Source organism: Theobroma cacao, chromosome 5 (genome assembly GCF_000208745.1).
Source record: "Theobroma cacao cultivar B97-61/B2 chromosome 5, Criollo_cocoa_genome_V2, whole genome shotgun sequence".
Classification (NCBI taxonomy): Eukaryota; Viridiplantae; Streptophyta; class Magnoliopsida; order Malvales; family Malvaceae; genus Theobroma; species Theobroma cacao.
Window position 1 is genome coordinate 38,414,787 of NC_030854.1, and position 27,740 is coordinate 38,442,526.

Consider the following 27,740-nt stretch of genomic DNA (forward strand, 5'->3'; position numbering starts at 1 on the left):
CCTACCAAAGATAGGGAATCATATCTACCTAGGGAGTCTCCCTGTTGTCTCCAAAACCCAACACTCACTTCTTTGAGGAGAGAAAAAAAATGAAAACAAAATACCCTTTTTTCTCTGTCTACCATTTAATCAAAAACTCAGGTCCAACACGCAACCCCAACGTGCAATTTCTTTCACTGGTCTCTCTGCCCTGTGCCTGCTTGCTGCATCATGCTCACCACCATCCAGTCTTTGCCATGCCAAAAGCCAAGGTCTCTATCCCCTTTTTTTACAACCATTCAATCTTTCATTCATAGCCATCAATCCTTTTGGTCAAATGTCAAGTTCCCCAGCATTCGATATATTTGAAAAAAGTTTTGAGAATCTAAGATTAGCCCCTGCATCAGATGCACCCACATATTTTTACTTGAGCGACAAGGCAAAAAACCAGCTTTGGGAGAAATTTCACTACCCAAAGTTCAAATCGATGACAAAAAATATAATTACAGCCCTAATAATAGTTGGAAAAAAGGGTTACTTTACTTTGAAACACGTCAAGTATCTGAAATGATTTAATGCCAAACAGGATGGCAGTAAAGAAAAACAAAGGACCAGTCTCTCTCCCATTGTCTCCCCAGCAATGCCAAAAAGCAGGAATTAGACTCGAGTTGACAGGAGTTAGATAAAGACAACGACTTGATTTTGTCTTTTAATTAAAGATTTGAGCTCGAGTTTAAGGCTAACAAGTTAAGGCACTGCTGAGGGAAACAAGAATTTTAGAGTTTCAATACAGATTTGTGATGACATGACGAGCAAAATTTGGATGAAAAAAAGAATTGGGTTTGCTCTATTTTGGCGGCAGGAAGCATCCCCCACAAGACTGACCCAATTCATTACGTAATGGGGCGTAATATCTCAAACCCACTAATCAAAACCGGTGAGAATAAGATTTACTGGAGGCTGTGTCAAATTCAAGGTCATATCTGTTAAGGGTGATACCATCAATTCTGGACCATTTTTCCAAAGGAAAAAAAAATCCCACTTTCATCACGTTGCAGTTGCAGCCACGTGCAAGGAGGAGGTTGGGAACCCACAGCTTTGATTCTCATTGATAGGGCGAGTGCTGGTCAAGTTTCTGACCAGGGAGAGTGATGCTGCAATGTTAATTAATTGAAAGGGGTTGTTTTTGCATTTGAAATTCATTAAGAATGGTGGTGGGGGTGCATAGATGCCTGAAAACTTAAATTGGAGAGGTTGTCTTTAAAGAATGTCCACTTCTAGACTCAATCTCAATAAATCTTTTTCACCTTTTTCTCTCTCTCCCTCGCTCTCAAAAACTTGTAGTATATAAATGCACGAGAGTTCCTTGCTGTCCCAACTCATCTCAGGCAAATTTTTCTTCTATGGTTATTGTCAAGTGGGTGAGTAGCTCTTGTTGGAGAAGCAGGGCACGTGCAAGTCCTAGTTTAGCTATCTCGAGTTTAACATACTCCCCCAGTGAACTGTGCACGTGCTCCCCTTCTCCACCATGAGTTCCTCACCCTTTTTCTCTCATCTCTCTCATATGTGGCTGCAGTGCACCTCACCTGATATCAGAAGGTAAATTCTGAGTTCCAGTTTTGCTGTATTTCACTTCCCATAGTGAATTCTTGTTGTTTTGGCATTTGTTAGCCTATCTCTAGAAATCAAAGTTTCATGAAAACACTGGCCAAGATGATTCATCACTTTCAATTTATGATATAGTATGTAAGTGTGTGTATATGTATATATATGTTAGATGTTATAGTTCTTGTTAGGTTTACTCTCCAGTTTGCACTATGGCAATAAGCATCTTTCACATGAATTTGCATGGAAGACCAGCTCTGTCACATGCCAAACTGTTGCAATTATATATGCATGGGCTGTTTATGTGATGAGGAGCACACTTTCTTGCATCCTGACAGTAGCCTGAGGACCAGAAATGTTGATTAGCTTTAGTGTGACCAAACTGCTACAGGCAAGCAGACGAGGTTCTGTCTCAGACAGGAGAAAAATGGTGAGAAATGGGACACCAAAGGTGCTAGAAAACTTGGTTCCTTTTTAACCGTTCATCATTAATATGTATACACCAATGAAAGAGGGTAGGAGTAGTAAATTTTTCTTTAATATGTATACACCAATGAAAGAGGGTAGGAGTAGTAAATTTTTCTTCTTTTTTTTCTTCTATTTTGGGTTTACAGTATTTGATCCAAGTTTGTACAGTAACAAGAAGGAAGAAAAGAGATGAATTCTTCACAGAGAAAAACAAAAGGCAAATGCTCATTTGCAGAAGAAATGACTCCCTGTGTTTGACCAATGCAACGTGATGCATACAAATTGTACTTTCCATTGTTGACTTGTTGCTCTCTCTCTCTCTCTCTCTCTCTCACCCTTTATCTCTATTACCTGGGTGAGTGTACGGAGCATGTTGAAGCTGAAGCAAAAGAAACACACACTTGGAAACTGTCCCATTTGTCACAGAAAGGAAGCAAAGATGGCGTAAGAGTTTATATAAATGGCAGTCAAAAAAGAGATTGGTTTTGTAAGCAAAGTGGCAGTGCCTTCCACTTTGCCTTAAAAACTGGGGGTTTCCTGCTTAATTGACCACCCCCCAAGGTTCTTTTTTCTTTCTTAACTTATTCTCCAGAAAAACAAAATGGGGTTTAATTAAGGGGAGGAAGCTTAATTTGATAGGGCATTTTGGTGTTGGAAATTGAATCCAGATAAGGGGGGAGACAGTAAATGCAGATTGATCAGAACCTTAAAATGCAAGCAATGGTGTAAACGATTGACACAGTGAGAGAGAGAGAGAGAGAGGAGGAATATGATGAATTTGGAGGGTATTTGCACACGCAATGCACAAATTTCTAGGCTTGGTGAAAACCCCACTATTTAGACAATGATTTTGTCACTTGCTAAAGAGAGTCTATATATATATGCTTGAAGTCTGGCTTTGGTCCACCTGGAAGGACAACCATGGAAGATACAGAGACAGAAGTTCTGAAATTAAAAAGTTTATAAAACATGGTTCCATCATATTTCTTTTCTCTTCACTCGAAACTTGATCTGATGCTGCTGAAGGAAGTGAAAAGGACCTTTAGAAAATGAGAGAAGAGGGGGAGACAAACGTTTAATTAGTTCCTGTGTTTTCCCTTCGCATGAATGCTCATGCAAGTTGCTTGGTACAAAGGAAAAGTTGCTTGTATTTATTCTTTCTTACATAGTTTGCAGCATCAGATAGAAACCATACAGGTCTTGCCTGCAGAAAAATATCCCCATCGGTTTTCCTTGATTAATACCATTCAGGTTCTCACTTTGGGATCTGGACATTAACTTCAAGGCTGCCATTGCATAAGGTTTTCCTTGGGGATATACTTCCTCTTCAGTCTTCATCAACCACACATTTCAGAAAGCTTAATTGCTGTGCTACTTAGCCATCCTGAAGCAAAAGGAAGGGTGCGCAAAGGGGATAGAGTCCCAATATATATGTATATATAATTAAACCAATCTAATATAAGGTTAGACCAAACTTAGACAGTTAAATTGATAAATATTAATGAATGAGTATATAATACATATATATTTTAATAAAATATATTAAAATTTTAATTTACACTCAAGTATTTAGTTTTTTAGTTTGTACATGATTTCTTGTCAAAAAGTCAAATTTAATTTTATTTAAATTAAAAAATATTAAAATTTTTATTTTTATTTTTATTTTTAAAAATTAAAAACTATAAATATTCGGACTTATCCTTTGTTAAAGTATGCTGTGGGCCTCACGAAGCCCACATGTGTCTGTCAGTAGGACTCACTTTTGCCCACGATGAGTTCAAAACGGCTTGCGTTTTGACGAGAAAAGGGAGACCAACAACCATTGTTCCTCAGCTCCCGAACCGAACCCCAGAGACTGCACCACCGCCAAATCCAGGTCAGCTTTATATAAACACCGAAACAATGTTTTTGGGTATACGTAATTTTGGTTGAGTTTCTGGGTTATGTTCCGATTATCGTTATATTTCATAAAAAACAAGGCATTGAACTTGATAGAGAACATGTTCGATGAAATGCTTGTGAGAGAAACCAATTAAGTTGTAGAATAAGTATAAGGAATCTTTGTAAGCCCTTTGTTGTACAAATCTTTTCCTCCAAGTCTTAATGTTTGTTTAAGGTAATTGGGTTCTTAATCTTTTGCTTGAAACAGGCCTGATTTGGTTTTGCTGGGTGTAGGAATAGTTGGAGTCAATTCTATCAATAAGGTGTTAAATTGAATATGAATGACTATGAAGTTCTAATGTAATACTATGTTCTTCAGAAGTTTGTTTCTTATTTGTACTAAGTCACTAAATCGTTTAAATAATCTTTATATATATTTTTTGATTGCTGGAAACATGGGCAAGGACGTATCACTCTGTAGCATATTTGATGCTAAGAAGTTCACTAGGCCAAACTTCTTGGATTGGAATAGAAATTTGAGAATCGTTCTGGAAGCAAAGACAAAGTCGTGTGCCTTTAAGAAAGCTTTGCCAGACGTCCCTGCTCAGTTCACTGAGCCAAACTTCTTGGATTAACATTGAACTTTGAAAATCGTTCTTGAATCCAAGGAAAAGTTGTATGACTTTGAGAAAGCTTTGCCAGAAGTCCTTGCTGAGTTCACTGGCCCAAAATTCTTGGATTAACATTGAAATTTGAGAATTGTTCTCAAATCCAAGGAAAGTTGTATGACTTTAAGAAAGCTTTGCCAGATGTCCTTGCTGAGATCACTGAGCCAAACTTCTTGGATTGGCATAGAAATTTGAGAATCGTTCTCCAATCTAAGAAAAAGTCGTATTACTTTAAGAAAACTTTGTCAGAAGTCCCTGCTGAGGATGCTGAGGGTTTTGCAATTCATTTCTCGAAACTCAAAGGATTTGCTTTTCAATTTAGTAAAATTTTTGGTATAATGTTACTCTTTCTAAAATCAGATTTCATACATATGACTACTGAGCTTTTCTTTTCTCTGTAATTTGAGATATTTTTCTTTAGTATTTTGATAATCTATAATCACATTTTCCGTGGCATTTTCTTCTTAAATGATCATGACGGTGTTGCTTGAGTTGATCTAATCTTTTCTTTGTGAACAGAGATGGTTATCCCTCCACCTGTTAGGCCGCCAAGAATTACGAAATTTCTAAAGCCGTATGTCCTGAAGATGCATTTCACAAACAAGTATGTAAGTGCCCAAGTAATCCATTCTCCAACTGCAACCGTAGCTTCTTCGGCAAGCTCACAGGAGAAGGCCCTCAGGGCAAGCATGGAATCTACTCGGGATGTGGCAGCTGCTGCCAAGATTGGGAAGCTACTTGGGGAACGGTTACTGCTCAAAGAGATACCCGCTGTTTCTGTTTTCTTGAAGCGAGAACAGAAGTATCATGGTAAGGTGAAGGCTGTCATCGATTCTCTCAAGGAAGCAGGTGTCAAATTGCTTTAAATTAGATTAAAAAAAAAATCAAAAAATGCATTTAGCTTGCTCATCCCATGCTTCTTTGGTGATTCATATATGTTCTTGAATGATAACTTGGCTAGACCCAAGGATGAAATGCATTGTTGGTTCTGTTCTATGAATGCTGTTCTTTTTTAGTTGTAATGTTTTTATGTTCTTGTCTTACTACCATTCTTAATTCCCATTGGTGAACTGATTTCTTATGCAAAAACCAGTTATAATTGGAGGCCCAGTTCTTCTGAATATCCAAAGCTCCTAGTCCAATTGTTTCCTCGGCCACAACATGAATAAGACTTGGTCAAGTCCTTACCTTTTTGTTCTCTTTATTCTTTTATTGCGATAAAGATAATGTAATTGTAATAATCACAAGCAAAGTGGAAAAAAGTTTAGAACTTTAGATTGTGAAGTAGACATATAGTTAGGCTTTGTCTTGTTGGGTTACCTTATTGGTTCTATTCATTGAACCAAAATAAAAAAATAAAAATATCCATACCTGTTTAGTAATTGTTCAAATCTTAATCATTTGTTGATATACTATTTTAATTCATGTAGATAAATAGATGCTTGAAGATTTTAATTAATTTCAATAAACAAAGAAAAAAGTCTTTTAACACTAAATCTTACCTTAATCTAAACCACTTGAATTTAAAGCAAACTTGATAATTTGTATTGTCGTGTTTTAATCGTATTTTATTTAAGTATGATATTAATAGTTATATGAGTAAACATAGATACGACACCTTCAAGGGATCAAGATTCTAAATAGGCATGCAAATAAGTTTGTTATACGACATAACACGATTAACAATTTATTAAATAAGTTGAATTAAATTTTATATAACATAACTCAATTGTAATTCAACAAACTCATTCGACTAAGACAATTTACCTACTTAAATAGGTATCATAAAAGGTTAAATAAATATTAACAATTACATAAATAAACACGAGTATAATATAATTAATTGAATAGGTTAAATTTTTAAATAGATATGTGAATACGTTTATTAAACATGTTACACGATACAATATGATTAGTAATTATTAAACAAGTTGAGTTAAAAATGTACGACATGATACGATTACTATGCAATTAACTCATCTAAACATAATTAACACTATTTACCTATTTAAAGAGGTATCATAAACAAGTTAAATAAATCATTTTCTAAAAATAGACATGATATGACAGTTATTTAAATAAGTTAAACGTATTATATGCGAATTAAGCAAATCTAATCAATTTAAGACACGAAGCATGATAATTTTAAATTTAAAATTATTTAATTTGGTAACGTATTAATGGGTTATATCTAAAATCGTTGGATCTAATTTAAAAATAAGTAAAAGTAAAGTTAAAAGTTGAGTAAAGGTTAAGGTTTTGGTGGATGGGAAAAGATTTTGACTTTAAATCTTTGGAAGGAAGACAAGAGGAAGTAATCAAAAGAAAACCGATTCGGCAACCCCATTTTAATAATGTGATTAAGTTAAAAGTCACCATAATTTCCCCATCAAAGTTTCTTAATCAAATGATTTGGGCCATTGCTCTCTTTTAAAGCAGTCCAATAGAAGCAGTTTAGTGTGACTAATCACTGTGTTAATTATTCATGATTAATATAACAAGAGCGGATTAATTATTGTCTCAAGATTGTACTACTATCTCGTGATAAATATAACAATATATCACAACGGCGGCTGAGAATCTAGTTAGGTCACCCTCGTAATTTCCTCCAAAAAGCCTGACCGTTTACGATCCAGCTGGATAAAGTCAGGGGTATTTTCGTTCTTTCGGCCATTCTTAAAAGATGCCCCGGTCACGTGACAGGCCCTGACTCCTAAGATCTCCGAGTTTTTTGGTCCCACCTGTCACACCTGATCTTATCCTCAACCACGTGCTCCTCGATCCGTTTGCCACGTAACTACTTTTTTCTTAGATTCAAGTCGACGGTCCAGATTTGTGATAACTTGTTCGACCTTTAACCCCCTCCCCGCCTCATTTGGTCGTTAAATATCTACGTCACTCCTTTCGAGGCGTTCTCTATCCTGGCTATCTAGTTTCTTTAAACAAGAAGGATCTTGAGATACGCCGGATCCGCTAAAATACGCCGATATCCTGCTTAGCTTCCGACCATATGGGGCTACTGGACCAGTTGTGGGACGACACCGTTGCGGGTCCCCGACCCGATAACGGCCTCGGCAAGCTCCGAAAGCACTCCACTTTTACTTTCCGGCCTAGCTCCGCCAAGGGTACGCCTTAGGCCCCCCTCCCCTCTCTTCCCCAACCTCTTGCTATCTTTCGTCGGTGGCGGCGTGGCGCGCTTTAGCCATATATAAACAACAAATGTCTCACTAAAAGTAATCGAAATAGTCACCAAAAGTAATTGAAAGTTGTAAATCGAACTGACGAGCAGCTACTAATAAAGCGAGAATTGTTATGAAATGAAATTTTATTATTTTGATCAGACGTTTACAATTTTATTTACAATTTCTCGTGATTATTTTTTAAAGTTGTGGTTTGGTGATCTAATGATCAGAATCTGATGGTGGGAGTGTGAGATCGTACGGTGATGAAACGTCGGAGGAAGCTACCAGAGTGACACGTAGTATTATGATAGTAAAACCGCCGGGTTATCAGAACGGATCGCCTCCGGTTTCGCCAGCCGGGTCTACTCCTCCGGTATCTCCTTTTTCCGGTAATAATATATCCCACTTCCTTAATTATTTTTTGCTCTTAATGCCGAATTTGTCCCTGATTTATTTCCTTAAATCCCAAGATATCCTCTCCCGGAAAGGTGGACTATTGTGTCTAGAAACATCTCCATAGGTGGACTATTGAAGGGTAGTTCCGTCAACGTATATTTTTTCTGATAAGTGGACTTTTGGAGGGTATTTATGTCATTTAACGTTTTTGTATGTTTCCTCCATGGATAATGATAATGCAATGTTAGCTGGATGCAATGCAAGCGTGTTTTTGTCTGAGAGTTAGGAAGTTGACAATTTTGTCCTCGTTGACGTACAATCATGCATGGATATATTAAGCTTAGAGAAATACAAACATCTGCCCTAGTTTGGTCCATCTAGGTTGTTTTGCTTTGTTAAATTCATCAATAACTTATGGTGTCTTTCATGGCGGTCTAATTGTATTAATGGTATGGGGTCCTTGTGTTTATGGGATATATCGTCACGAATATCCCTACGTGCGTGCATATATATATAAGAAAATGTAAACCACAATTATCATGGAAGGTTTTATTTTGTATAGCGAATATGTCATCTTATATATATATATATATATATTGATGTAAATCATAGCTATCACTCAAGATTTTATTTTGTGTAACAAATATGTCACCAAACTTGGCACATTTTAGTTGAAGTAAACGTCGTTGTTGTACAATTGCTAAAGTTTTGGATTTATATGGCCTAAATTTAGTGAATTGTCCGAATTTGGTTTTCGTGCATTTTAGGTTGAAAATTACACAAATGGTTAGGATTGAACATAAGTTACATAAGCGATCTTAATTACCATTCCGGTATTGAATTTAGTTTAGTATAATTTTGTATAAGTTTAAATATGATTAGTTGTCTTGAAGTTTAATAAGTTGTTAACACGGATGATGTTGTTTAGGAGGCAGAGAATCGTTCCGATTTCGGAGAAAGTCCACATCGGACGCATACGAGAAGGCCAGCGAGGTTGGACCAAGGAGCCCTCATCCTCCTTACGACGTGTGAGATATGAGCCATCTCCCCCCCTTATTCGGCGACAAAGCAATGCTTCTATCCATGTTTGCAGCTTTAAGGTTAATGTTATGTCAAGCTAGGTTTGGTACTGTTTTTGAGCAGTTCGTTGGATGTGTAAACTTTTGTCAAAACGGTTACGGGGCTGGAAAAAGGCTGTAACTATGTAGAGATGGTAATGTAGTTTGCTACCTTTTGTATAAATTGAGCTTGTCTCGTTTTCCCCTCCGCAGTTTGTTTGTTTCTCCGGAAAAAACTTGTTGGAATAAGATTTCAGTGTTGTTTTCCCCTGTTATTGATCGTCCATGCTGTGTGTATTGTCTCTTTTCCTGTTTCTGTGGAGCCAGGATGATGATGGGCTTTTGATGTTGGATCGGGTGCGGATGTGGCTGTTTGCTAAAGGTAGAACATGGTAAGTTGGTGGTGGCTGTCATGGGGTTACCAACAAAATGTGTTCTGTCCTTGGTGTATCACTTTGGTTTTTAGTGATCAGGGAGGGCAGGATCGATGCAAGTGATTCTTTGTATTTTGGGGCTTATAGCCAAAATCTTTGCACGATAATCGAGTATTTACATTATCCGACTCTATTAAGTCAAATTAAAATATCTTATAATTGAGTTTCGATAAGATTTTAATACTAAAATAATTACCTTTCAATAAGATTTTGATACTAATTGAATTATTTTATAAGTTCCGATAAGATCTTGATAGTGATTGAAAATTATGAACGTTCTCTTGATTTTAAAAAATTAAATAAAATCTTTGCGTTTGTTAGAATTTTCTTTGGTTGAATGTAAATCCCTTATGATCTCATATTTCTTAAGATAACAGTTTGTTCTTACATGTTTGTTTTCATTTATTTTTTATAGAAATTCAAATAAGAAGTTTTCAGTTGACGATGACGATATATAAAGTAAGTAATAGCAAGAATTAAAGAGGTTGATATTGCTTAGGGATGACAAGGATGATATATAAATGTGTATTTTATATTATCCGATTTGTTTATATAGAATTAAGGTAGATAATATATAGACATATATTCATACTATCCGTTTAAATAAAATTAGAGTATTTTTTGAAAAAGAGGTTTCATTTTTAATCCTCGAAGGCCCAAACATGTTCTAAACCCATTTATAGAGGCATTAAACGGGGCTTATTTGTTCTGCATGTGGGACAAAGCCCGCGATGATTCCGTGGGTCGAATGTGCATCCTTGGGTAAACGAATACCCGAAAACCCAAGACGACTCAGAGACAGGTTGACGCACACGTGTGGATTGACGGTGTTTCAGGTCTCTGTTGATCTGTTCGACTGTTCCTGTTGTTTTTAACTCTTGGAGCACTGCAATGTACTAACAAGGTTCCCCGCTTGGATTCTGGGTCTTCTCAATGATTCAGAGCTCAAAAATACGGGAAGAAGGAAAAGCAATGAAGGATATGGAACTCGGGTTTCTAATATTTCTTCTCCTTTTCAACCTGCTGCTCCCCTTTTCGTCTGGTAAAAAGAAAACCGAAATCTTTTCCTTTTCTTGTTTTCTTAGGGCTCTTTAGCTGCAAATTTTGACTTGGGTTTCTCTCTTTTGTTGATATTGGTGTGGGTTTTATTTCAAGTTGGAGATTAGGCATTGGTTATCTATGTTGCAAAGGTTTACGACTTGAATTGCTGTTTTTTGGTTGAAGGAGATTGCTTTGGCCCCAATCAATTGAACTATGATGTTAAGAAGTTCTTTGTTGATTCATTTGTTTGTTATTTTTGCTTTAAATTAGTGAGATTTTGTTGAGGATGAGAGAATATTTGCTTTTTGTGGTAGCTAGATATTTTGGTGATGTTATGCTTCGAAGTTAGCCGCTTTGCACATGTGTTAGATTACTATTTATGTAGATATTGCTTTGTCCTCTCAATTTCTGAGATCCTAAGTGAGATAAGGTCTCCCATGTCTGAATAGAGCAATCACAATTCTAGTTGTAAATTTTGCTATCAAATCTGTAGCATTTAAGTTCATTCATTTTTGTTTCTATGCAGGACATACTGATGGTGTGTGCGTGTCTCAAGGTGGTCGTTTTCCACCCTTCTCCTTTGAAGGGAAACCTCCAAAAAGGGTCGGAAAGGGACACAAAGATTTGACACTTTGTAGGGTGTTTCGGAAAATGACTTGCTGTGATGCTGCCCAGACACATCCTGCTTTGCTTTCTATTAGGAAACTGGCTTTAACAGGAGAAGCGAGCCCAGAATGCTTGCAATTGTGGGAATTGTTGGAATGTTCCATCTGTGATCCACGTGTCGGTGTTCGGCCTGGACCCCCACTTATATGTACCTCCTTCTGTGACAGAGTATTGCAGGCTTGCTCTAATGCTTACTTCTCGATGGATGCGAAGACACAGGTACACAAGTGTGTCTAATTTCTTCTAGATTGTAAGTTTCAGGTGAAGGTCATGCATATAATGGGTTGGGTTGGGTTGGGTGGGAGGAAGGGTGGGGGTGGGGGCTGGGATTGTTGCATGTTGATACAATTTTAGAGATCCTCTACAGAGCCATCAGCTCTTAGGTTATGTTGGATGATCTTTTCTTTTTCCAGCTTTCATTTTAAATTGTTCTTATAGGTGGCTAAGATGGTTATCACGATGGTGCTATCCATCATCTAATGAGGTATATGATCTTCTCAGTTGTGCTAATGAATCAATGCATTTGAGCCACGGAGCTTTATTTTATTTTGCTTTGTGTCATGCTGTTTTAGTATCTTCTAGGTGAGGTGTTTCCATAGATTCAATTCAAGCATAGTAAATTTTTGTCAGGTTCTAGCACCATGTGGAGTAAATGACTTTGTTTGTGGTAGAGCTTCTGAATGGACATCAAACGGCACAGAACTATGTCGTGCTGCAGGTTTTGCTGTTAAACAGTCTGATGTAGTGCATGGTGGTGTTGAAGAAACATCTTGTTATGGTGGTAAAGCCAGTCTTGATTCAATTGCTGATTCATGGGGAGCTTCACAATCTGAGAAGCCCCACAAAACTGGGAACTTTGGGCTCTTAGAAGATTTCCAGCAGTGGCTGCATGATATGCCATCTAGTGAAAGAGTTTCTTGGGCAGTGGGAGGCATGGTTCTTACGGCAGGCCTACTGTTTATAAGGTTCAGTAACTTCCTTCTTGTGAAACCTTAAGTTTTCCGCATGACATGTGATTTAGTTTCTAAAATTTTATTTAGTTTCATTTAGTACATCCTCTCCTCATCAAAAGAAGATCAGGTTCATTACTCGTCAGATTAGACATTTTTTACTTCTCAGACTGTGTCCTCTCCTCATGGAAGGATGACTACATTTGTAAAAGTATTGCAATGCTAAGTGGACTCCACCAAGCCAGTGTAGTTAAGGTGTTTATACAATGTGAAATGTGACGAGGCATTGTCTAGTTCTTTGGTTTAGTTTTGTCATTAATATTTTGTTACTGTTTTGAACTTTAGCAATACTTAATTTTTGACTGTGCAGCAAAAGAAAGAGCCATAGTCAACGCCAAAAGCTTGCAGCTATTCAACGGACTGCAAGGAGACTAGATGGCAAGATGAACCAGACGTCCCCTTCTACTCAGGGAAATAGGAAAGGAAGTCGAAGATGAACATCTCTTTCATTCTTGCAATTAACTATTGGAATTTGTAAGAATTTGGGATTCAAATTCTTTGATGTTTTCGTTTTCCACCATTGAGTTCTTGTTATTAACATACTTCTTTTTGTAATTTGTGCAGGATGTCAACTCTGGTATCTATGGCGTTCACGACTTCTCCACCAAGGGCTAGACTGATCAAGATTTCAAGATGTTTGTTTTGGTTGAATGAGAAATTAAGTGAATCCTCCAGTTGTACAAGAACAAAATCATTTTGATAATGGCTGACATAATTACGAGTTAGTAAAGAAATTTATAGAAGATGAAGAAAGCTATATTCTGCTTACTCCTTGAAAGAGGATGTCAGAGAACAAGCAGATTCCTGTTTGCTACGCATTTGAATATCCTAGTTCTGCACTTCCATTGTGAAATTGTAGCGAAGATAAAAGTTCGTTGTAGTCTTTTCTGGTCTGAAAAGTTACTTCAAATGTTTTTTCGAGTTTGGAATCCTCTTTTGTTATTGACTTGGATGATATTGTTAATCCTCTTTTGAATGCCCTTTATGATGCTTAAATATTAATGATTGTATGATTCAAGGAACTGCTTGGGAAGACAATAAGAGGACTCAAGCTGTGGACAAGAGTGAAAGCCAACCAACTTTCAAGCTCAGTCTCTATCAACGTGTCAGTAGGTTTTCATGGATGGTGGTCAGTAAATGTTCCCTGCCATGTATGATACTGTCTTTGGCTCTCTTCAGCTTCTCCACCTGTCCTGTTGATAAAATAAATGAGAGAAGAAAACATCTGCTTCCATGGGTCACATTTCTGGTAGGGGAGGAGGCTGCTAGGTGGAGCTACACCCTTGCACGTCGATCTCATGTTGTCGTTGGCGATAGGGATGTATATTTCCATCATGGAAGATTTTTGTGCAGGCTGATTACCATAAATCTTCCTTCTATTACCCCTCCGGAATGGAAATATTCTTTCATTAAGGGCCATTTTTTAATTTGCTAATGATTGGTAACATTTGGCGGTGGAAGTGATCTGTAAAAGATTAATTTATTAAAATGTGCAACGTGCAGGTTTATAAGTTCGAAACTTTTTCTTTATATAACTTATGTAAGATTTCGTAACGTTCTCTTTCATCTGAATCCATAACGCTTTCGTTATGCTTGGCACGACATTAGAATTGAATTCGAGTTGGTTCTAAACTAACTTATTAAAGTGTGTAATGTTCATATTTATAAATTCAGGATCTCTTTTATTCGACATAAGATTCTGTAACCCTAACAACATGCTCAGTGCTCATTTTGAATTAGTGATTCATTCATTTAGAAAGCTCACTTCTGAAACAGAAAATTATGTATCATCCAATCTTCCTATGCTAATCAGAAATGGAGGCTGATGTACAAATACATTCAACACAAATCAAGGCAGATCCAACCCCACTCACAGATAGCACACTGATAGTGAGTAGCCAGAGCACAAACGAGACAAAAATGTGTCCAATGCAAAAAAAAAAAAAAATGGTTACTGCACAGAAGAGAAAAATGGTTGGTTGATTTACAGACTTTCTGATAATTTCCTTGCAATCAAATAACCAGCAAGCATCAATCCCATGGAGGGTTTCTTGTAAAACGCCCATCCGTGTATGAGATGATCAAAGCTTTTGATCAGAATGACGGATTTTCGGAAAGCCCTTCTTCACTGGCAGATCAAATCTTCCCAATCTTTGGGGGCTGTTGATAACAAAGACACAACAGAGGAGGAGATCATTCCAGGCAAATATTTGAAATGTTTTCTGCAAAACCAGATATATGATATCATTGCTTGGCTTTACATACCTTCTTCAGGGGCAATTTGTTGGAACTGCTTGGTGATGCTTTATTATCAGCTGGTTTCAATATCTCAAAGGAGCACACAAGAGCTTCATCGACACTCAACAGAGCACCAGCATTGTCAAACTCCCCGCCATAGTTTGGAGCTGAAAATATTGTTACCAATCTTCGTTTCGCGAAAAACTCATAGCCATCCTCCACAACCTGCAATTTAGAACTTGGAAAATCTCAATCCAGACAAATTGGATGAAGCAATTAGTATAATTCTTGGTGATACTGTACAGGCTAGTCCACACTCAATTGCTGGTTTGGGGGTCGTTAATGGTCATCAAAATGCATGCTATCATCTAGCCTTTTCCAATAACTATTTTGAAGTAATCTCAAATTACACAACAAGCCTGCAAATCCATAGAATTAGAAAAAGAAAATCAAGATATGTTAAGGCAATACCATTCCTAAGCACTTTTATGTTGATTGCATTTCTATGCAAACAGAGACAAGAGATGCTTACTTCCAACTAGATGGGTGTTTTCGGACATTCTTCAGGCAAGGTCTAAACTAAACTGGTTTGTATCCTAAAGGGGAAGAAGGTAATAAAAGCTGTATTGCATATGCAAAACTACAACCATACATTCATAATCATTGTTCATCTTAGCTCAAAAGAAACTGGCTTACCTGATGACCTCGGCAAATGAGATCAAGGTCATTCTTATCCAAAAATTCAGTAACTATATCAGCTCCAAAAGTACATGAAACTCCTCGATCACTATCTGCCCAGCCCTCAACCTTGGGGTCAGGATCAGACCAAAGTAGATCGCAGAGAAGACCATTATCAGGAACTTCTGTTGGCCTTTGAATTTCCTTTATTTGATCCAAATTTTCCAACTCCGGGGACAATCCTCCATGCATACAAAGTATCTTGTCATCAATAAGTGCAGCCACCGGCAAACTATTAAAGCAGTCTGTGAATATTTTCCAAAGCCTAACGTTAAATCTCCTTTTACACTCATCATAAAACCCGTAAATCCGGTTGATCTTTGCATCTTCATGGTTTCCCCTTAAGAGGTAAATTCTGTCAGGATATCTGATTTTATAGGCCAAAAGCAAACATATTGTCTCCAAACTTTGCTTGCCTCGATCTACATAATCCCCCAGGAACAGGTAGTTTGCAGAAGGAGGGTAGCCACCATATTCAAAGAGCCTCAGAAGATCTTGGTATTGTCCATGTATATCACCTGGTTATAACAAGCCATATCCAATTCATTAAATGAACCAGGAATACAAATTCTCAAATTTATCTCCCCACACATAGGAATTGTTCTGCAATTTCCCACAAATAATACAATTTACATGAGATACCAAAAAACAGTTCCAAATTTGGCTTCAAACATTGATGCCATCTAAATCTTACCAAGGAAAACCATCGAAACATTAATTACCAACAACCACAACCACAAAACAACGAGCTTGAGATTCATAATTCAACAGAAAAGAAAGAAAGAGAGGAAGAAAGCTGACCACAGATTCTGATTGGAGCACGAATCTGAAGCAGATTAGGCTGTGAAAGGAAGACTTGACGAGCATTAACACAAAGCTGACGGATCTCTCCTTCAGAAAGCTGCACCTGCTTGCCTCCTCTACCTTCCAACAACCTTCTTATTATATCATCCAATACTCCCTTATCCATCATTCCTTCCATCGTCATCATCATCATTTTCTCCTTCAAATTCACCACCAAAAATTCCTTGCAAAATACAGATAATCCAACTGAATTATGTTCAACTTTTTTTTCTTTTTTTATTGAGAGACAAAACAAAAAAGAGACCAGAAAAAAATGGGTATAAAGGAAGAAATAGAAATGAATCAAAAAGACTTAAAACTGTTCAGATAGAGAGAGAAAAAGGGTATTGTTTGAAATGAGAAAAAAATGAATCAATGAAGCCAAACTTTTCACATGAAGAGAGAGAGGGAGAGAAATAGGGTCAACAAAAAGAACCCATAAATAAAAAGTGGAAATTTATATAAAATAGAGTAAAAAGAATAGAAACTACCAACCTTTGCAAAATAAAGAAGAGAGAGATATTTAGAGTAATACGGCGATGTTGGTTGTCATTTTCTTTGTGAATCTTTTCTTTCTATCTCTATCTTTATCTATATATATGTATGTTTGTATATATATACTTGTAAAATTATTAGTTTTTATCTCTCTTAAGCTTTTTCATCTATGCCAACTGCCAAGAAAAGATTCAACATGACCCATAGTTGAAACCTTCAAAGGTATGGCATAGAGAGCAGAGCAGCGCAAGTTAGCAGATGGATAAAAACAAATACTTGAAATAAATAACAAAAATTGGATGCTGTCTAAGATTCAAGCACTGATTGGTATAAAGCCGCGTTTCTTTGACAAGTTCGTTTATTTAGTTTATATACGTGAAGAGATACTTTTCATGGGGGTCCATTTTCCATATTAGTTTTTTTTTTTTGGGTTTTTGGGATTCTTTTGCTACAGCTGACCAACCTAAGGAACCCACTTGGGTGTTGGTAGCCAGTGGGATTATGCCATCTCAACAGAAATGGAAATGGCTCCAACCATGCTGTTGTCATAATAATTCTTCATAATCTTCATAAGTGGATTAGGTGTCATAGAGCTATTGAAAATATGTTCTTTGAGAGCCAATCGGCAGTCATGTGGTAGTTCTGCAGATGAAATGCTTAACCATCTGCTTCTCCATTGGTTTTGATGCTCGGCCAGAAGAGCAAAAGATTGCAGATAAGTTTGCTTATCACTCTGTTAACTCCTTCTGGGCAACCAGGATATAGTCAGAAAGGTTGCAGAAACTGATATTGTGGTCAATTTCCATCTGGAAGGCCTTCGCTTTGTAGTAAGACTGGAATTGTGGTTTATATGGAAGGCAATTTACATGTCATCAGTGAAGCAAAATGAAGTCACTTTCATTCTTGGAAAAAATGGTCCTCAACCACCTTGTAGTTGCAGGGAAAAGATAAACTTTGAGGTGGCTGAGGTGATTGAATCCGGTGCAAAAGCTAGGGGGTTTAGTGGAGAACAACCCTGAAAGGATTTTAATGAAGCTATTGGCCTGCATTTAAATCTACTCTCCCTGATTTCTGATATGCAGGGATTCAGGCTGGCTGAAGCAGTATAATTCTACACGTCTGCATCTTCTACTTGCAGAAGTTTTAAAGCTGTCACTGTCTGATTTCCATAGAGGAATGGCTACATGGTGGCATCAATTGTTATATTTATGCATGTAACCAGACAACTGCAAAGGATTCTAATTTAATAAGTAGATCGTAATAGATAAAAGATGATTGGTATAAGCAATGGTAATCGAGAATGAGAAACAGGCGAAACTCAAGGTACCGAGAAACCAGCATGCATGTAAATAAGATGAACTCAGGTGTAAACATAATGTTAAAACAGTGGAAATTCCTGAAATAATCCATTAACACTGTATGGCTGTAATGCAAACGACTTGACATTGTGAGCAAGACTAATGTGGCCACATGTCATACAAGTTGCCTTGCTAGAAAGGCCTAGAAATCGAGTTGCTTTCCCTATACAACAGGGCATGAAGTAATTCCACGGGAAAGGTGGATCTGGAATTGCATGAGCCTGCTTTATAACCAAGTCAACAAAAGGCAAAGAAGAAAAAAGGTTTGTCAAGCTGACCAAGACGATGATATCCTTTGTAGCTCATCCCCAAATCAATCACCAATCACGTAATTAGATTTCCAAAAGGGTCCTTTCAACCCTGAATTGACGAGAAACAAACAAAAAAGCCTCCAGAATTAATGTAGATATAAGCTAATCTAGAGCTAATCCCGAATTTTTATTTCCAAACTCCATTTCATGATGTTAATCCAAATGGATTGCTACATCATTAGTAGACATTCACCACAGTCACCAAACCCCTCTACAATCAACAAGGCAAAATTTGCAACAGCACAATGATATTTCTCCATATGTAATTAACACTAATTACATCACATAATCAAGGCCAATTGAATTTTATCATTCTCATTCCTACAGAAAGTTATATCCCATGTTAATCTCTTTCCAATAGTTATCATATTCCAAGGAGAAGGTAGAACAAAATAGATAACTAATCAGGAAAAAACCACATTATCTGAACTCTGCAGAGAATCAACAAACAAATGCACACACACATGTGCAGCAGACCATCTTCTGGACTCCTCAAGGTCACAACTGATGAAGACACAGCATTTTCTGCTTTCTTTTTCATTGTATTCACCGTAATGCTGATAGCAAACCAAGGGAGGAAGGCTTAAGATGAAGAGGATGCAGAAATTGTGGCTATCTTAAGCTCTCAACTAATGCAAAAGACATGCACTATCTCACTAACACTATAAACAGATAATTCAGATTCTGGCCCAATGCCTCCATTATTCCATTTTGAAATCATGGTAAGTATTTTCACTGGATATCAAGCTTGCCCGTTACCAGCCATCAATCTAAATTGGTTTAGTCCAACAGCTCTATTGGAAGCAAATGGCACTTTACATGCATCCCACACACAATCCCAAAAATTAAAAAAAAAAAAAAGAAGAAAAAGGAAAAAGGTTGAATCATCTACATGTGGTTCCCATCCTAGAGCCATACAGGTTCACTGCTGAGTGCTGATCTCACAATTTGGACAATTTAGATCAGTGCACTGTGGTCAATTCTAGAGAATATTTTCTTTCAAAGAGTTAAATTCTAGTAATCTTTTCCCTTCCTATCCTTTTCTTCTAAATAACATTTCTGGGAGGGAAAAAGACTTCCACCAGCTGATACATACCAAATTTGATTACAATTTAATCCCCAAATGTTAGATAAATTAAACAAACTTCAAGCACAAACATTTTGAGACAACCTTACAAGATTCTATGAGATAGCTATCCATCCCACACTGATCAAAAGACTTAACAGTTTCGACTTTCAAGCAATAAGCAACCATCAAAAACAGACAATGCATCCTAAAAATAATTCTAATAAGCAAATTATCAATATACCAAAATGAATCACAACCCATTCCATAGATCCGCATCAAATTCAACAAGAACCCATGAAATTCATGGATTGAATACTACATTTCTCTCATTCAAACTTCTCTTAATAAGAAGAAACAAAAGGGTTTTTCCTCATCTTTCTTACTTGCTGATCATTGCAATTCAATCCACACCCACATCGAGGGCACTCTTCAAAATTATCAATAGGAAAATTAGCACCAGCAATCCCTACAGAAAATTCAAGATCATCTCCTCTCCTTGAGACCTCAACAATATTAACCCACATGAACCAAAGCTTGACACTAACACCTTCCAAGCTTGAAAGTTTGCCCTTTGATATGTACCCTTTAATGGTATTCTTGTATTTCAACTGGTAAGACCCTTCCAGAGAGAAGCTACAACTACCATTCAAGAAAGCAGAGAATTTCCCCGATGAAGAGTCAAGCTCATAGCCAACCACACCTTTTGGAAGAAGACCAATGGGAAAGTTGAAGTCTTCGAGAACCTCATAGGCTGTTGGCATCTTGTTTCCAAGGGAGATTGTTTCTGAGGCAAAAGATAGTGAAATGAGGAGAGAAAAGAAGAGAAACTGTGGTGTAAATACAAATCTTCGGATTAAGAAAGAACCCATCTCTCTGCTTCCCTTTCTCTTTCTTGTTTCCTGCCTGCTGCTCTTCCCTGTGACTGGATAGATATGTTCCAATCGAAGCGGTGTTTTTTCTGGAACAAGGAAGGGTAGTTGAAGACACGCGGACAACGAGGAAATTGTTCAGGTGTTTCCTTCAGCGCCAAGATCTCTGTAATCTAGTAAAGCACTGTAAAGTGGAATTTTATGGGCTTGAAAATTTTGGCAAAAGTTCAACCCAACAGGCCTTGCTTTCATGCAAGACATTGCGAGAAAATCCTGCTGGGCCTGCCCATATTTATTTGAGCTTCCCCATCACTATTTATGCACTATAATCGAAATTTTCGTTGATAATATTGTTGACAAATTCCAAGAATAAAGGAGAATGATCATCTCTTTGATTTTTTTTAATAATACTCCGTTCGGTATATTAGGAAAGTGTGCGTATTTTTGCACTATAATCAATTTTTTGCTAATATTATTATTGACAATATTTCAACAAAAATAATAAAAACATATAAAAAGAATAAAGATTTCATTGAATTTTTATCTAAATAATACTCGTGGTGTGAGGGCTTCTCACCGAACTGCAACCCAGATTACTCTTATGAGAACGAACGGGTAACGAACACTTCGGTGCAGTGGGAAGCCCTTCGTTACGCCGTCCCGATATACCAAAGGGATATTAAATTTAAACGACATTCAACTCATATTAATCATATAATCTCAACTCAAATTAATAATATTTTTACATATAATCAATATTTTTTCTAATACAATTATTGACAATATTTTTAGAATAATAATAAAAATACAGAAAAAAATAATTTCATCGATTTTTTATCTGAATAATATACGGTGTGGGGTTAACTTCTCACCCCATTGAAACCTTGATTTCTCCGACCGAAAAAAAAGAGCAACCAAGACTTTAGTGCGCGGTGGGAAGCCCTTCGTTGCACTGTCCCGATATACCAAACGGACTTTTAACTTTATACTGACATTAAGCTCATATTAATCATACAATCTTTCTTTCTCTATCAGATTATAGTTCTCTACACTTCATTCTTTTCTTCCAAATTGGTGCTTGAAGAGGATATAAGGCGTTCCCGCTGCCATTCATCTTCCAAATCATGTGATGAAGCTTTGGATGGTCTTTGCCTCCTGCTGTAGATTGCGTACAACAGTAGCTGAGCTGTTCCAAGGAGAAATCCAATCCCATTCGGTACCTACGTACAAAAGAAAAACCAGACATTCTTGATTTCGACACCAATATTTGTTTCTTCTACAAGTGCAAATGATGTGAGTTTAATGTGTATTTTGCATGGTGAAACATGCAAATCTATAACAAAAGTTTCATGTCACCATGCAAATCTATAAGGGTTGTTGGATGTTGATGTTCAAGAATTTTTTGTTTTAGTTTTTCGGGTTTTTGTGTTACTTTTGATTGATGGAGGAATTTTTGTTTAAAAAAAAGCATCAATAGAAGCACTTAATAACTCTATCTCTTACAAAATTCTAATAAATTTTCTTTACTTTTCAAGAAAATATATAATTAGCTGGATGATGCATAAGGATTTATTGTATAAATGATTTTTTTGAATTATTCTGTAATATTTTATTTTTTGGGTTTTTTTGTTACTTTTGATAAATAGAAAAATTCTGACTCTGTCTCTATTCTATTATGAAATTTTAGTAAATATAATTATAAATGTCATCAATTATCATTCAGGTTTCTTGCATGCTGTAGCTCAACTTGTTTTTTCTTATAGACTAAAACAAGACAAACATGATATATCCTATATTATTTCATGATTTTGTGAGGGCAATCATTTTGATTTGAAAACAGATGTTTCACCAACCTAATTTTGGTTAATATATTTTTAGATTGCATATTATAATTTTAAATTACGAAAAAAATTATGTTTTCAAAACTTCATATATATGATATGAGATTGATTATCGTATAGTATTATCTATAATTATATTTATTATTAAATAATAAATATAAAATACGATAATATTCATAATTATGATAAGACGAGATTGATTGTCGTATAATATTATCCATATCGATATATGTTATTAGACAATAATGTAGAACATGATAACGATGATGATGATGATGATGATGATGATGATGTTGGTGATTTAATTGAGGACTTACTCCGAGAAAGTAATCTTCGACCAGCACAGCATAGAAAGTCCAAACAACACCGTTTAAGAAAACGAAGAAAGAGAGAAGGAAAGGCATATACTCCACGCTTTTGGTTGTCACCACTGTTTTCTGTACATTTCAAGTTAGCATATATTATATATATATATATATTCAGCTAATCCATTTCTTAAGCTAAGAACCTTCCATCATTTAAGGGTTTCCCACATGAGAAATAATGGAACCATTAAGCATAAATTATATATATATATAGTCAAATGTTTCCCAGCTAATCCATTGCTTAAGCTAAGAACCTTCCATCATGTAATTTCCCACATGAGAATTAATGGAACCATTAATTAGCAACAGCTAGAAATGAACATTAGGTTTATATGTATAGCAATAAAGAAATCAAAGAAGGAAAATTAAACCATAAGCTTAGAGTGCTATGTTTTGTTGATTGAGAGGACAAAGCTCTTACCATTGCTGCTAAAGGTGAGCCATACATGACGATATTGAGGCCTGCACACAAAAATCCTATCACATCAATCCTTAAATCTCCTTTCAGAATCAATTGAGTGGCCAAAACTGTTGCTGCTGGAAATCCCACATCAAGAAGTGCAAAAAGCATCCCAGTCTTGACCTGTAAACACAAGCAGCAATGGCAAAGTGAATAAGCTATTTACTTGTATTTGTTGTTTCAGGATTTGACTCTAAAACAGACCTTGAATTCATTGTTTCAAGAGAGGTTAAGTCATACCCTCATTGTTGGAGGTGCAAAAATGAGGAACAAAGTCACATAAATCATCTCAACCACAACTCCAAATCCGTTCACTGTGGCTACCAGAAAACTTCCAGGCTTTGTAACACCATAGTAAGTCCATAAAGCTGAATTCAAGAGGGTGCAAATGTAGGGAAGGCTCTCGAATTCTTCAGTCGATCGATTCCTAAGTATTCTCCGGAATGTGCCCCTGCAAAAATTCAATGACAATTCAGCAAACATTAGCATCAATGGATTTTATGAACATTATGGAATCAACTCCTAGTGAAAAAGCCTTTTCTGAGTCTGCTACAGATAGCAGCTTCATCAACATCTCTGATCTATCTCTTTTCTTTGCTTGTCAGGATGCTATGAGGTTGATCAGAAAGAATATACTTACACTGGAGAAAGAAAGAGTAACACTGAGATGATGTTGCCTGAATCAACAAAACACAAGCAAATTAAAAACAAAAGTAGAAATCTGCAGCAATAACCCTGAAAACTATACCCATGTCACAGATCAATCTAAAGTCCCTTACCTACTACTCCAACAATGAAACTTAGTCTTGTCATGGTTGAAGGGTAGACTTATTTTTTCTGGTAAGGCTTTTGGTATGAAAAAGTATATATATAGAAGAGAGAGGGTCAAGAAGCTATTCCAATGGCAATAAACAAAACTGTTTATTGATCAACTTTCAAAGTCATTGATTTCGTTTACATTTAGAAAGTCATAGGTCTAGAAAATATATCAAGAACATGGTACTTAATAATTGATGATGATAATTAAAAAAGAGGGTAGTTTTGTTTTAATATGATTCATTGAAAATAGAAACTTACTTCAATGGTGGTTAATGTGAAAAAAAAATTAAGAAATTAAATGCACTATATTCTGGAATTATTGACTCCCCATGTCCTAGCTAAGTTGATTTCTTGGTGAAATTGTTTTTTAATTTTTTTTGACTCATGCATTGTAAACAGTTGCTAAAGGAGATAGGCAAGGAATAAAACTGTTTTCTCTGACATGCAACTTGCTCTTAATTAATTGATGCAAATGGTGTATACTGCACCCTTTTCTTATAATTAAATGATTATTTTCCATTAATGATTGTAATTTAACTACCATGTCTTGCTTCTGACCATAGGTGGGCTTGGACCAGCAGATGAGGATAGGTAGTGCTGCCAATAATAATGTCATTTTCTTGGTTAAATTCCATGCAATTTAATTAAACTCAAAGTAAATTAATTTATCCTAATATTATTTAGAAATGGATTGCTTTATAATATCTAATGATAGCCTATAATTATTTAATGCAAGACATGAATCATGTGGCTGATATTTTATTATTAACTTGTTGTCTTGATTTCAAAAGCTTTGATTCACTGCAAAAATGCAAATTAAAGATGCAATGAAAGACCTTTCTTACTAGTTTAGCTCCAGCAAATTGATGGATTTGGATTAATTACAGACCTAAATTCAGTCTCATATATACCAAGTTGACCATTAATCTTAATCTACCATCTAATCAAAACACCTGATGTGTAGTTTTTGATCTTGGTAGTGTAGGTGAGGTCTTAAGTATAGGTTCTTAGATGCCTTCTATGGTGTATGTTGATCTTTGTATCAGTATTACTTTATTTATTTGTTACTATTCTTCGCAATAAGATTAGTTTTTTGTTAGTTCAATTTTTGTAATGCGCGTGATATGTTAACATAATTTCTGATTTAGTAAAAGAAAAGCAAAATTGTAACCAAAAACACATGCTATATGTATAAATGGATGACCTTCACCAGTTTGCAATGTTTTGACTTTTTCTTAGATCCATTTCTTCAGGATCTTAGCAGTTTAAGGCTTACAAAGATTTTAAACTTAAAGATTGCATTAGCTCAAGTATTGTGCATTTTCTTAAAAAATCATAAAAGAACCAGTTAAGTAATGATCAGATTCCAATCGTGCAGGGCACATGGGTATGATCTGATCTTTATCTACAGCTGTATATAGGCTAGGTTGGGAGTCAATTGTAAGATATGCAAGCAGTTCAAACTATAGAAATTTGATGAACAAGGCTAAAAAAATCCTGTTTAAAAAATGGTTGGGAATCTGATATATTTTCCAACATTCAAACCCAATTATCAAAGAAATCTTTGATAAGTTTTCAAGATGATATGTCATGCATGTTTTCTTGGATAAAGCAAAAATAAGTTTTCTGCAACTAAGGCATATGATCATGGTTTTTTGTTTTCCTTCCTATCATTGGTTCCTTGTTTCTTTATTTTTTTTTGGCTGAGGTTATTCCTAGATGTGGTTCACCAAGAGAGGTATATATGTCTGCCAAGGCTTGCCATATGTCTTTGCAATCTGCCTCATCAAATAAAAAATTACAAGAAGGTGGAAGTATATTTGATGTGAATCATCATTAGGAAAACAACAAAGGCCCGAAAATGGAGTTTCCCAACCCAAAAGAAAGAGGCCCATAAGCAAGAGTTTTCCCAACCTAGCCAGCCAGAGCATTTGATCTGCTTATATCTTTTTGACTGGGGAAAGTCTGAAAATCCTGCATTCTGGGTCTTCTTCATCTTGTTACTTGCCTTAGAAGCAAAGTTTTCATGAAATCAGGCATCTGCTCTGCTCTCATTATTTTTTAGAGATGGACCGGAATCTGCTATGAGGTGCTCATGTTGCCAATCATCTTCTACATTATCAGATGTTCTCTTTGGTTGCTTTGGTTTCCAATACATTGCATAGAGCACCAGTTGAGCTGTTCCAAGAACAAATCCACTGCCATTTGGTATCTAAAAAATAAAAAATGTCCATTTGTTAGGGTCACAAATAGGAATTAAGGGAAATGGTCATCTTCCCAATATTTCTTGTACCAATTATTTTGCAAGACCATGATCACTGACATGGCATAATTAAATCAATAGTATGATTCTAGTTAGGGGAAGATTTGTGGATGGGAACTCACTCCAATAAACCAGTCTCTAGTTAGCACTGCATAGACAGTCCAGGTTAATCCATTGATGAAAAGGATGAAGGAGAGGAGGAAAGGCATGTACTCCACACTCTTTGTTGTCACAACTGTTTTCTGCACTTTTTCAAAGACAAAAACAAGCATTGTTGTAACCCAATTCAACTCACTACCATACTGACATCAGTTTTGCAGCTTTTGCTTCATTTTTCTCCTATATCTATCAGATAAAAGAGTTGGGATTGATTGATTTAATGATGAGAATGAGTTGCTTAAGAATAAATTTAAATCAGAATCACTACATGAAAGAGGTTTTGAGGAGAATATTAATCAGTAACAAAGGTTTTTTCAAAACTTCATCTGCTTATGAATATTTGCAGTCCAGCAAAGTTTAACAGACTGTTTACCATGATAGAAAGAGGTGAACCATAGGTAGCAACACTGAAAAGCAGAGACAAGAACCCTGAAATATTGATTTGCATTTCTCTATTGAAGGACAGCTGACTGATCAAGACAACAGCTACTGGGAACACCACATCCAGAATACCAAAAAGTATGGCAGTTATAACCTGAAATTTCAGAATCCAGAGGCATTAAACATAATTGCTTACTTCTATCATAAGAGAATAACACAAAGTGTAGTATCTGTTAACACAATAATAATAGTAATACAGATTATAGGCTAAATCAGTAGGAATCAGTTAGATTGCGAATACGATTACAATTGCTATTATTATGTTAATAGTATCATCTATCTAGCTAAGGACCAATTAGGAAATAGATCTTACTCTCATTCTTGGAGGTGCAAGGATTAGGAATATGATCACATAGATAAGCTCCAGGACAGCACCAAAGCCATTGATAGTGGCCACAAGAATACTGTTAGGCTTGACAAGTCCATAGTAAACCCACATGTATCCATTTAATAGCTTGACAACATAAGGAAGACTATCAAATTCCTCTGTTGATCCACGCTGCACGATGTGCCAAAATGTTTTCCTAGAATAAAACATTCAAATTATTCACAAACAAAACATGGGTCCCATTAAATTTAATGAATCAAGGTCTTCAAAGATAACATGTTCATGTAAAGCATAAGAGGCTACTTACGCTGGAGAAAGGTAGACTAGCCCTGTGGTTATGTTCCCTGCAAATCATATAAACAAGAAATCACCATGACCACTCTCCATGCAATAATCCGATGACAGTAAAAGGGTAATTGGTGTTTACCTAGCAACCCAAAAATGGTTACTAAAGTAACCATGCTGAGAGAATATACCAGTTGCAAGAAGAAAAACTCTGAAGAGGTATGGAGGTTTTTGCTTTGAAGGTCAACAGCAATGTTTGGGTTACTATGCTCTCTAAAATTTCCAAATTCTGATAAAGTTTTAACATCAGATGGGACCAGTGAAGTTAAGGATGAGGACATTCCCTGTCGTTTCACAATTTTAATATTATTTCTGATTGAAACCAGTGCCACTATTTGTAAATTCTCTTTTATCAAGTAAGGCCAAACAAATAAAAACACTGATGTTGTGTACTTCAAACACAGAGATCC

General features: G+C 36.2%; 7 protein-coding genes across 8 annotated transcripts; 3 read left to right on the plus strand and 4 right to left on the minus strand.

Moving 5' to 3' along the window:
* LOC18600485 (50S ribosomal protein L18) lies at nucleotides 3,781-5,650 on the plus strand. The gene is made up of 2 exons (XM_018120713.1): nucleotides 3,781-3,928; nucleotides 5,121-5,650. The coding sequence occupies exons 1-2, from the start codon at nucleotides 3,790-3,792 to the stop codon at nucleotides 5,465-5,467; spliced, it is 486 nt and encodes a 161-aa protein (XP_017976202.1). The 5' UTR covers nucleotides 3,781-3,789; the 3' UTR covers nucleotides 5,468-5,650.
* Nucleotides 7,494-9,512, plus strand: LOC18600486 (dormancy-associated protein homolog 3). Of its 2 annotated transcripts, none has more exons than XM_007030957.2 (3): nucleotides 7,494-7,726; nucleotides 8,014-8,172; nucleotides 9,108-9,512. In XM_007030957.2, the coding sequence occupies exons 1-3, from the start codon at nucleotides 7,612-7,614 to the stop codon at nucleotides 9,209-9,211; spliced, it is 378 nt and encodes a 125-aa protein (XP_007031019.2). In that variant the 5' UTR covers nucleotides 7,494-7,611; the 3' UTR covers nucleotides 9,212-9,512. The 2 variants fall into 2 exon arrangements, with proteins under 2 accessions (XP_007031019.2, XP_017977797.1); XM_018122308.1 differs by having other exon boundaries at nucleotides 9,115-9,512.
* Nucleotides 10,409-13,384, plus strand: LOC18600488. Its single transcript, XM_007030962.2, has 5 exons — nucleotides 10,409-10,713; nucleotides 11,239-11,597; nucleotides 12,009-12,343; nucleotides 12,699-12,862; nucleotides 12,953-13,384. Exons 1-4 carry the CDS (start codon nucleotides 10,605-10,607, stop codon nucleotides 12,823-12,825), a joined length of 930 nt encoding a protein of 309 aa, XP_007031024.2. The 5' UTR covers nucleotides 10,409-10,604; the 3' UTR covers nucleotides 12,826-12,862; nucleotides 12,953-13,384.
* LOC18600490 (serine/threonine-protein phosphatase PP1) lies at nucleotides 14,115-16,635 on the minus strand. The gene is made up of 4 exons (XM_007030965.2): nucleotides 16,166-16,635; nucleotides 15,323-15,882; nucleotides 14,654-14,851; nucleotides 14,115-14,548 (listed from the first exon to the last, which is right to left on the minus strand). Exons 1-4 carry the CDS (start codon nucleotides 16,359-16,361, stop codon nucleotides 14,525-14,527), a joined length of 978 nt encoding a protein of 325 aa, XP_007031027.1. The 5' UTR covers nucleotides 16,362-16,635; the 3' UTR covers nucleotides 14,115-14,524.
* LOC18600491 lies at nucleotides 19,670-20,473 on the minus strand. The gene is made up of 2 exons (XM_007030966.2): nucleotides 20,306-20,473; nucleotides 19,670-20,224 (listed from the first exon to the last, which is right to left on the minus strand). Exons 1-2 carry the CDS (start codon nucleotides 20,307-20,309, stop codon nucleotides 19,782-19,784), a joined length of 447 nt encoding a protein of 148 aa, XP_007031028.2. The 5' UTR covers nucleotides 20,310-20,473; the 3' UTR covers nucleotides 19,670-19,781.
* On the minus strand, nucleotides 21,210-23,820 carry LOC18600492 (bidirectional sugar transporter SWEET17). The gene is made up of 6 exons (XM_007030967.2): nucleotides 23,755-23,820; nucleotides 23,616-23,652; nucleotides 23,216-23,426; nucleotides 22,937-23,098; nucleotides 22,468-22,587; nucleotides 21,210-21,529 (listed from the first exon to the last, which is right to left on the minus strand). The coding sequence occupies exons 1-6, from the start codon at nucleotides 23,786-23,788 to the stop codon at nucleotides 21,356-21,358; spliced, it is 738 nt and encodes a 245-aa protein (XP_007031029.2). The 5' UTR covers nucleotides 23,789-23,820; the 3' UTR covers nucleotides 21,210-21,355.
* On the minus strand, nucleotides 25,520-27,626 carry LOC18600493 (bidirectional sugar transporter SWEET17). The gene is made up of 6 exons (XM_007030968.2): nucleotides 27,413-27,626; nucleotides 27,293-27,329; nucleotides 26,971-27,181; nucleotides 26,590-26,751; nucleotides 26,180-26,299; nucleotides 25,520-26,006 (listed from the first exon to the last, which is right to left on the minus strand). Exons 1-6 carry the CDS (start codon nucleotides 27,609-27,611, stop codon nucleotides 25,827-25,829), a joined length of 909 nt encoding a protein of 302 aa, XP_007031030.2. The 5' UTR covers nucleotides 27,612-27,626; the 3' UTR covers nucleotides 25,520-25,826.